The sequence below is a fragment of the Cimex lectularius genome, unplaced genomic scaffold, assembly GCF_000648675.2.
Source record: "Cimex lectularius strain Harlan isolate CLEC.00 unplaced genomic scaffold, Clec_2.1 scaffold301, whole genome shotgun sequence".
In the NCBI taxonomy this organism is placed as follows: Eukaryota; Metazoa; Arthropoda; class Insecta; order Hemiptera; family Cimicidae; genus Cimex; species Cimex lectularius.
This window is the reverse complement of record NW_019392845.1, coordinates 327,663-338,494: the sequence shown is the minus strand read 5'-3', so window position 1 is coordinate 338,494 and position 10,832 is coordinate 327,663. Positions and strand designations below refer to the sequence as shown.

The 10,832-nt window shown below is 29.9% G+C and overlaps 1 protein-coding gene across 4 annotated transcripts in view; it reads right to left on the bottom strand.

The window, feature by feature from the left end:
• Positions 1-1,737: 1,737 nt before the first annotated feature.
• LOC106664675 (cyclic nucleotide-gated cation channel alpha-3) overlaps positions 1,738-10,832 on the bottom strand; it is a 177,540-nt gene continuing 168,445 nt past the window's right edge. For 2 of the 4 annotated variants that reach the window (XM_024228652.1, XM_024228654.1), the window contains 7 exons: positions 5,865-6,005; positions 5,652-5,804; positions 5,390-5,539; positions 4,385-4,552; positions 4,156-4,324; positions 3,978-4,069; positions 1,738-2,549 (listed from right to left, as the gene is read on the bottom strand). In XM_024228652.1, coding sequence (XP_024084420.1) covers positions 2,296-2,549; positions 3,978-4,069; positions 4,156-4,324; positions 4,385-4,552; positions 5,390-5,539; positions 5,652-5,804; positions 5,865-6,005 — 1,127 coding nt within the window. In that variant the 3' untranslated portion in view covers positions 1,738-2,295. The remainder of the gene's footprint in view (positions 2,550-3,977; positions 4,070-4,155; positions 4,325-4,384; positions 4,553-5,389; positions 5,540-5,651; positions 5,805-5,864; positions 6,006-10,832) is intronic. The other 2 variants (XM_024228653.1, XM_024228655.1) reach the window with 2 other exon arrangements.

Sequence of the window (10,832 nt, the reverse complement as noted above, 5' to 3'; positions counted from 1 at the left end):
ATTGTAAAGTTGGTGTGCTGTTTGAAATAGTCAACATTTCAAGAGAAGCTAGTTTTACACAATAGGTCTCAGACTTTTTCTGACTTTTCCATGTTAAATTTCAATATTTTTTGTTTATCAGACTTAAGTCTTTTGTTATTTAAAAGGAAGAGCAGAATCATTTATTAAATGAAATGACAAATCATACTAAAACAACATTATGCATCTACAGTTTCTGTAATAAAGTAATTATTAAAAAAACAAATAAACCTTTACTTTAACTTCATTAAATTATTGTGTAAATTAAAATTTTTGAAATTTTAAAATTGATATTCAGGATTAATAGCAATATATAACCAAATATAGTAAAATTATAAAAAAACGCAAATAACTGAACAACTCTTTAAACTAATTTTGAATGTTACAATCAAAAGATAAACAAATTTTTATAAAGATGTATAATTTTTAGAATAAAAAGCTGTGTAATCTAAACATGTCTAATATTTTTCTCTACTCGTTTAAATGCTGGACTGCGTGCAGTAACAAATGTTATATGTATCATAAATTGTACCACTAATTTACTCATAGTAGTTAACAGTTTTAAACATATTTAAAAAATTAACAATTACTTTCTATCAAGCGATAACCATTCTTCAAGACAATATAATAAAAAATAATAAAACATTTATATCAACTAAACAAGAGTACAGTTTGTTTTAAAAAGTAATTATATACAATACTAATAAAGTAGGTTCAACCGACGATGATTCTCCCTGGTATCTCTCATTTTACGGATTTTACATAACAAATTGACTTTTGATATATACATATTTACATATGACATCAACATTTCCAAACCATTGCTGTTATCATATTGTGAAGCATTACACTTTTTTTTTTAAAACACTAATAGGCCATTTTTCATATTAATGAAATTATCTTTAAAATCGCTAATGTGTCCGACTGACATTGATAAACATTATCCAAGCCTTACTAAACCGCGATATCCAATTTTATTAAAATATTCTACAATATCCTAATTATTGTTTTTGTTCATATACATTTATTTAGTTGAAATCCTCAATTTCTATTTCTTAACTTTTTAACTAGTGTGGATAATGAAAATTCTAAAAAAATTCCACTTTATAAAAGGTTTGGTCGCTTATGTTAAAGTCAAAATTAGCATTTAAATTCAAAAGGTTTGTGCCAATCGAACTCATCCATGAACTATTTATTTATATGGTATTCATCATATTTGAATAATAAACTTTATTCAATTGTAATACTTGTCAAATTAGAATTGTTTATTCAGAATTATCTAAACCTATTTATATAATATTTAAAAATTTGTTTAGTTAATAATAATAATAAAAATAATAATAGTGGTAATAATTAATGATTCAAACATCTGAAAAGTGTTTGGCACTAATAGTTGGCAGAGGACAACGCAAAGCTTTAAAATTGTAGGACCTCCAATTTTGTTTGCGTCAACTGAATTTGTTTCTACAATAATTTCTTAACAAAAGAAAAATTTAAAATGTAACATTACTGGAAAATTCAATGTGCAGATGGTCCCTTTTGTTTCAAATATATATACTTATATACATCATCATAAGCTGACAACTCTTTTTTTTTTTAAATTCATTTGTTTGTTTTGTTTTTAAAATTATCTCGTCGACATATTTTCTTTCATACAGTCATAATAATTCGTTTATTTATTTAAAAGAGGAAAGTCAAAAAGATAGGAATAGATAGATAGATCAATAGTTAGATAGAGATAGCGAGAAAAAGAGATAGAGTGATTATAACGAGGAAAGGTGTGGATGGGAAAAGGGTAGGAGACAAAAGGGAGAGACTATTAAGATTTAGACATAGAGAAAAAAAAGGAATGAAATTAAATGATGCAATGATTAAAATAATTGTGAGAGAAGCAAAATGTTATCGGAAATGTCTAATATTTTCACATCTATTACTACTTTAGTTTCTAAAGCTTATTTTAACATTGGATATTTTTATGAGTGATACTTTCTGGAAATCAACTTCTGGTTAGAATTTTACTTGAATTTCGATGAGTTTCCTTATGAATTTTTAATATTACATTACAAAGCATTACTAGTATTGTAACAAGTCAATGAAAATGTGTTTGCTTCATCATAGAAACAGTCAAAAAAATTACACTGCATCCATATAAAGTCAATTGTGTCAATATAATACAGTTTCCATTTATGTTGAAAGTTCATTTGCATTTTTATATGGACTAGGTTTACATTATGCCGTCACTTTTATTGTTCTGTTATATCCTGGATGACAATTGTGTTAAATGATGCTTTCTTTATTCCTTTCATTATCCTCGGCCGAACTGTCAGCACTCGAGGCACCACAAATCTGCATTTCTATCTCAGCCAGCCTGTGCTCCACTTCCCACTGCTGTTGATTCAGTTTCATGCTGAGTGTGGCATTTTCAGCTTCTAAGGTGACCAGTCGCTCTCGAAGTCGCTTGATTTCAGCAACGAACAGTGCCTCTTGCTCATTTTCCTGTGTAGGAGGTGGCTGAGGGGGTGGTAGTTGTTCTGTAAAAAACAAACGAAACCTAGTGAAAAAAATTAAACACTGGTTTAACAAATATGAGATTCATTTTAACTTAGATTTGTTCTATCATACTTGGAAAAAAAATTGTATACAAAATGTACACATTATTGTAAATATTTCCCAAGCAGTTTGTACATTCTTGATCATTCTATTTAGTACATTCTTATTGTTGATTTTGGTTTTTAATGTAAACTTTAGTCGAAGTCTGTGGGTTGTCTCTTATGTTTGTCCTTTTTGATGGTTATGGTGAAATTCAAATCAAAGAATCAATTACTTTTGAGATCATATACAATTTAATATGGTTTTTTTCTTAAATAAATAATGTTTGCATTTTAGTCCTAATTAGTATTGAATTTAGTTTGTCATTCAAGTCAGCAGTGGTTGTAGGTAGTTGGTTTTAGCTGGTTGGATTCTGCTGTTTTAGGCGGTTGGATTCTACTGTTTTAAATATGAAAGTAAAATCTGTTCTCAATTTTTGCCATGTCATAACTGTTGTTACTACATAATATTAAATCTTCTGTTTCAAAGTTATTTTTAAAAAGTAAAATGGTTTAAATAGGTTGATATTCTTCTTCACTGAAAAAATAAAGAAATATCCGATTAAGCAGTAAGAATTCGCAGACCAGGACAATCAGGCATGATCGAACAGCTGATAATGTTCAACAACTCATAGACCACCCAACAAATGTTTCAATGTTTCAGTTAAGTTTATCTGGATATTTTATGGATTTGTTGATTTTCTTCAATTCTTTTAAGCTTTATTGCATTGAGAAATGATACATTGTGGAAATCGCACATGTTGGAGTATTTTCATATCAGTGCTTCAACCAAAACCTTTGTGCAGGCAGTACGGCACAACTTTTTTGAATTACATTTTCTTTTGAAAACTTTGAAAGTAATAAGCTCCGAAAATTTAAATTTTAAACATTTTTCCTTGAATGATGTTTAAAAACTTTCAAGAGCTTTCGTTCTTGTTTATTTTGCTGTTCGTTAACTTTCATTTCAAGCAGTTAGAGGTTTGGGTTAATATTATGTGTTTTCCTCATTTCTATAAGCATTTTCTGTACAAGAGAAACTTTTGTGTGCTTTTAGTAATGTTATGCACTCTTTTAGTAGGCTTTAAGTATTTTAAATTATTACTAGATCCTACTGTCAGTAAAGATTATGAGATGTACTTTTAGTATACCTGAAGAAAGTCTATCTGTCAATCTGCAGAGCAAAATTTTTATTTTGCTTCATTCTGTGTAGTAATTATTATAACTGTAGTATTTTAAAAATATTCTAATTATATATTTTTTTTGGGGGGGGGAGGGGGTAAAATATTCAATTGAACTTTTATCTTTCAAGTCAAGTTAAATGAAGCAATGTTTAATTGAAAATATTGTTTTCTCTTTGTTGTGACGACTTACCATTAGGTTTTACAGTCGCAATCCTTTGCTCGTCAGATGAATGCCCACTGGACATTACTGAAAGCGCTGATTCAGTCGTCCTCACCAAACTCCTGTTTGAATCCAGATTTGAATTAATTTCAGACTCCACAAGTTTCCCGTTTAATAATTATTTTATTAATTTTCATTGGCTGTTTACCTTGAAACAGGACTTAATGTTGGGCTGAAAATTGAGTTGTTTGAGTAAGGAGGCCCGAGGCTTGATGTACCCCTAATTGGGTCTAATGGGGAAATCCACATAGTCTCTAAAGGTACCCTTCCTTTTGTTTCCACTAGACCGGGTGTGGACTGACTCCTTCCCATCGCGGCTGCAGGCACAGTAATTTTATGACATTTTTAATAATTGAAATACCATTTAAAACAATTACCTTTCTGAAGAGGAGCCTTTTTGTACTTCTCCAGCCTCTTGACTGCGATGGCCTCCAGTCTGACTCTCGCTGCAGGATACTCTTTCAGGACGTCCCACATGTCCTTTTTTGAAAGGACAAACAAATCGCTGTAGCCTACAGACCGTACAGATGCTGTTCTCCGATTTCCTACGGGGTTGTTTTTAAGAACGGTTAGTCTTCCATTGCAAAAGAGGTTCAAAAAAATAGAAAACGAAGTCACGGTTTAGCTGAAAACATGCTATTTCATTTGAAAATATGTATTGGCATGCACAAAAAAGAACATTAAAGAGTACAAAAGACTGGCTTTTTATTGGTTTAGTATCAAATTTTATTTTTTGATTGTTGTAATATATGGAAAAGTTTATGTTTTAGTTAATTAAATTGCATGAAAATTATCTGAATTGATTAATGCAAAACTTGGTAATTTTTTGTTTTTGTTTTAAATAAATGCATACATTAGTTAAAAACCAAATACAAGTTTTTAAATATGTTTTAAAAGTAATTTAATATCATAAAATAAACATTGTTTATATATATTATATATTAATATAATTTAAAAAAGCTATCTCACATTTTATCATAAAATCAAATATTGTTTTAAAAAAGTATTGTATATTAATTATTATGAATTATTTTCTCTATGCACTCTGCTTAAATAGATGCATATTTATTTAAAATATGAAATTGCTTAGTACAGATAGAATACATTTTGGAATAAGTCGTGTATTGTAATGGAAAAGTTCACAGCATAAAAATGCAAAAATTGTAATAGCAAATAAGCGGAAGGATGATTTTCTATGCCGCAAGGTTTTTAAGCATTGAATGGTGTCGCAAAAATGATATGATAAACAATTAAGTTGCAAAGAGTAGCAAAACTGAAAAAAAGTAAATAAAAACAAAAATGAAATATGGCTTAAAATGGAAGAGATTGCAAATAAGAGAGTAACGAACATATAAATAAATGCCTGCTGCGCTGATATTTACCCAAGTTTTTACCTGCAGTTCCCATGTTGAGTATACTAATTTCACCAAAATAAGAACCTGCTTTAAGCGTTGCTAAGACAGTTCTGCCGTTGTCAGCAACAACCTGCAGCCTTCCTCTATTCACTATGTACATTTCTTTACCCACTTCGCCTGAAAAAAGAGGAAAAGGTTTCTTTCTGAAAGCGGTCGATGACGGCAGAAATCATTGAAGGAGGATGAAATAATTTTTAAATAGAAGTTTTCAATCACATTTAAAAATCACCTTTTCGGCAGATATAGTCTCCAGGAGAAAAAAGGACAGGACGCAACCTTAGGACAAGTTCACACAAAAATCCTGCCTCTGTATTTTGGAAAATCTCCACCCTTTTCAGTGTGTCAAGATGGACATTGATCGCAATTTCAGCTTTGAGTTTATCTGCGGAAAATAATAATTAACGTCATTTTGATGAATTATCTATTCCAGATATGGACTGACCAGGTAGGCAGCTGACCGCTTTCTCCTCGTCTGAGCATTTTTGCGTCAACCAGAGGTAGTCAAACCATTTGATCACCTTCACCTGCAAGTGGTTGGGGACCCTGCGCATCCGCATATAGGTTTTCACTCCGTCTAGTTTGGCTGGAAATGAATTTACAAGTATATTATTGGTATAATCATTAATTTTTTATGACATAACTAACTACAAATCATAATAAATTCAGGAAGCAAAATATTTAACATAAGTCAATAATTAAGGAAAATATGAAAATAAATAAGTAAATAGAAGAAAGGAAAAAGCATCAAATAGAAATATATGTAGCAGTTTGTTATTAAGAAATTGTATAGAAATAATTAATTTAATTAAAAATGAGTAAGATTTTGAAAAAACAAAACAAAAACAACTTTATAAGCAGTAATAAATCACTGGGAAACTTAACACTTAGAAATAACAATTTTAATTTTAAATTGAATAAAATTATGGAGTTATTTATTGGTGATATTGTATGTACTTGGGTATCAAAATTTGCAAGCATTGTTCTCCTAGTAAACATCATGGACATGACAATATTTACAACTTTTTTTGTATTTATGATTTTTTTCTGTGCAAAATTTAGCAAAAAAATATTGTCTATTTGATTTTATATAATTATTGTGTACATAGTAAATTTATACATATTTAGTATTTAGGTAACATTTGTTTCCTTAAAGAGGACTTATTAAATGAATCAGTTAAATTGAAAACTTATTTGATGAAATTCACAAAAACATAAGTAAGTTTTAAGAGTTAACAGCATTAAAACACAACATCAATCTGTTTAACTAAACATTTAATTATATTTGTTTAATAAAAATTGAATAAAAATTGTGTAATTAATAAAAGAAGACCAAATTGTCCAAAATATATAATTAATTATTTTTATTGCTTTATTCCACTATAATTCAGAAATTAATATTATATTTAGTTATTTTATTAGTTTAATTTTTTATTAATGGCACAATAAACACACCTTGCCTATAGAGTTTTATTTTGTTCCAAACTTATACATTTGATTTTTGTAAACTTATACATTTAATGAACAACAGCGACGATAAATTTCAAAGAAATGTATAAACTTGCAATGATAAACCAGACATTCTTTACAAATTTAATTTTTGTGCAAAGAAGGTTGAGAAGAAAAATTAGTGTCACGATAGCTCAAGTGGTAGAGCACTGGAACTGGAGGTCGTGAGTTCGAGTCCCATTCATGACATTAATTTTCTTCTCAACCTTCTTTGCATTAAAAATTAAAATAAACAGTTAAAATAACTAATAAAAATTCTTTACAATGTTAAAGTTTAAATGTTCGATTTTAAATAGTGCGTTATAAATAATTTATTAGTGTTATGCAATAAACATTAGGGAATATATATATCAATTACAACATACTTATTTTAATGTAAACCGAGTTAACGGATCAGAAATTTATGAGTTTTATTGAAAAATATTTAATAAAGATGGTTTGAAAGAAAATTCACCAAAACACCAGAAAATCATTTAGTAATAGATTACTAACGATTCATTATCTGGTTTTATATTCTAACCCTAAATGGTTTTCTGGTGTTTTGGTAAATTTTCTTTCAAACCATATAATTAAATAATTTTCATTAAAACTCATCAATTTCTGATCTTGATTAATTTGGTTTACATTGAAGTAATTATGTTGTAATTATTATAACGTTAAAAAAACATACATATACTTTTAAACAAACTACAAGTATCGACTGTCCGTTTTTTTAACTTTTACACTTATTTTTTTAATGCGTCTTAAAGACAGTTAATTAAATTTAACAGTCATTTGCTATCAATCACATAATTGTTTTGGTTTATTGTAGGTCGTTATATACTTCTGAAATGTTTAAATTTTTAAAATTTGTTATTATTTTTATTAAATTTAATTAATTAATTAATTTTTTAAGGAGGGTTTTTGCACAGCAGAGGAATATCCGGGGTTCCGGTGTTAAAAAAAAGAGAAAAAAAATGGGTTAGAATGGATCTGGGAATTTGAACCAGGGACCCCCACAGTGATGAGTGCGCTCCTATTATGATACTTTTAGGGTGGTTTATTTTCGTTGATTTTTTGTCAATGTTTTTTTTTTATCAATAGTAAAAGACATTTTTAAAATTTAATTGTTAACAAAATAATTATTCAGAAATCGTGAGATGCGGTCCGGTGTGACGTAGGTTTAAGAAAAACATTTTCTTTATCGTGCCAACGTTTCGATCTTTATTGAAATCATCTTCAGGGCCTGGGATTTACAAACATTGTTTAAATTTAACAAATACATGTAGGATGAGGAAAAAAGGTGAATTTATACAATTCAAAATATATTTTTTATATTCAATCAAAGTATTTCTACTCATTCAAAGAATACTTTTTTCTTTTCAAAAGGTAGATCGGGGATGAGGCCAGGAAGACAGAAACAACATTTATTTTCTTGTCGAGCTTTCGGTAGAATATATCGCCTTCATCAGGACTTCGAAAAAAATCGTTATACTATATGAACAGGTACATGTGTGGATAAAGGATAGCCGGTAAAACCAGCTCGACAAGAAAATAAATGTTGTTTCTGTCTTCCTGGCCTCATCCCCGATCTACCTTTTGGAAAAAAAAGTATATTTAAACTGAGAAGGCTGATCAATCACCAAAGAAAATCTCACTCAAAGTGTTTATTTTCTGTGTAGTTGTGCCATTCTTGCGTGTCGTGTTGAGAGTGCCAGTGGGATATTTATGTTTATATACGTTGGATTTTGAAGGGGTGGGGGAAGGAAGTTGGTATAGAAAAGACATTTTTGTATAAGGCGTCACATTGTATAAATTCACCTTTTTGTCCACATCCTACATGTATTTGTTAAATTTAAACAATGTTTGTAAATCCCAGGCCCTGAAGATGATCACAATAAAGATCGAAACGATAAAGAAAATGTTTTTCTGAAACCTACATCACACCAGACCGCATCTCACGATTTCTGAATAATCATCGACTAACGGTCACTAATCACCACACATTGTTAACAAAATGTTTTTATGTAAAATGTGTGTACAAATGTTTAATGTGTAAAATAGTAATTTTTGTACAACAATGTAATATTAACAAAGGCCGAATTCTATTTCATTTTGGTGAATTTGTCTTAGCTTCTCTTCTGTTTCTCATTAAGCGTTTTCCTCACTCGGTTCTAACTCTAGAATCGTAGTCCCCACCTTTTCAGGATTTCGTATTCTGCTGAGCCCTATTTACACAAAAGTGTTCGGAATTCGCCTCTGAGGGACCAGTAAGGGTACCGTTTTATGAACCTTTGGGCTACACAAAGTGATTTATATTACACCACCCTGGCCACTCGTCACAATCTTGACCGTTCAACCTCGTCAATATTTGAACAGTTGTAAACCTTTTTTTTTTTTTTTTTAGAGATGTTTATATTGCTGCTACACTAAGCCCCTTTAAAACTTTTACTACGATCCATCATCATTGATGTTGGCTTAGAGCTTTCGTTATAAATGACGATACTTATTGTCAATTTGAACTGATAAACTTGACATTCAATTAAGGCACTTTGGTCCGACTCAGTTCGTTAGTCGGCTTAACGATTGTCTATCATGCTTATCGACTAAACTGAATTCCGATCATAAGTTACAACATAAAATAAAGCAAAGAAATAACGTCAGATATGTAATCAGATAATATTTTTATTGCAATTTAATATATCTACAATTTTGAGTTTTGTTCCTGAAGGAGAAAAATTATATTGCAGTGAAATTCAGCAGCTTTAAGCACTTATATGTTTGTTTAAAGTTTATACAAACGGAAAATTGATAACATGCCAGTTATTTCGTCAAAAAAAGGTCATAAAGGTTTTGCCAAAACTAATGTAATATTAAGAGAATATATTAAACTTTTCCATAAATGAATTTTTCACAAAGTCAAAGGGACTTACAATTGGATGCCTAACATTACAACACATTAAGACAGAATTACTTTCACAAAAAATTCTCATGATCAATTTAGCTCAATGCCATCTGTGTAAAATATTTGGATGGAGTGTATTATTTCTTTCGTGCATTTAATCCAAGTTGAATTGCATGAATGTAATGGTAATTAATGAGGATGAAATAAAAAGATCGATAGATGTAGTAACCGTTGAAAGGTGTTTTGATTGTGTTCTTAATGACAGATTTAATGTTTTTAGTACAACTTTGGTACCGAAATGTACTCATTCATTATATACAGGAAGATCTCAGGTTTTACTGTATTACATTTTAGTTCTATTAAACTTAAAACTTGCAAAAATAACCCAATGGGGAAAAAAGAGGATCTCCTAATTAGCAGCAAGGAATTAAATAAATGGTATGTTTACAGGACATGCAAAATACCACCTTAAAATAGTACTGTCAACAGATGTCCGATATCGATTGTCTAAAGGTATAGAGAAACAGGTAACTGTCACGCAATAATTAGGAACAGGACCTTTACCTGAAAATTTTCTTAAGCAATGAGCTGATTAGATCTTAATACTGTGGGTAACTCGATAATAACATCAAAAACGTAAAAAACTACGTTCCCCGTTTTCTTTGTACAAATTAATTAGTGGATTGGAGATAGGGGATATGAAACATAGTCAATTTCTTAGGAAAATGAGAGGATTGGCTACTGAAAAAGTCCCTGAAAAATGTTTACAACTCAATTGCTCTTCAAATTACCAGCACAAATCAGAAATGTTTTGGCAATCACAGATGGTGATTAAGTAAATAGGTGACTGTGTTTAGGAGATGACAACATAGAATTCTTGGGAAGAAGGTAAAGAAGTGGCTCTGTGAACATGGTTTCACCGTTTCCCCACAAAAAACAGCTGCTATACTTTTTGCAAAACGGCGTCAACTCAGCTAACCTTCCTTATACATATCCAACTGTCTTCTCTCGTATTCAGAT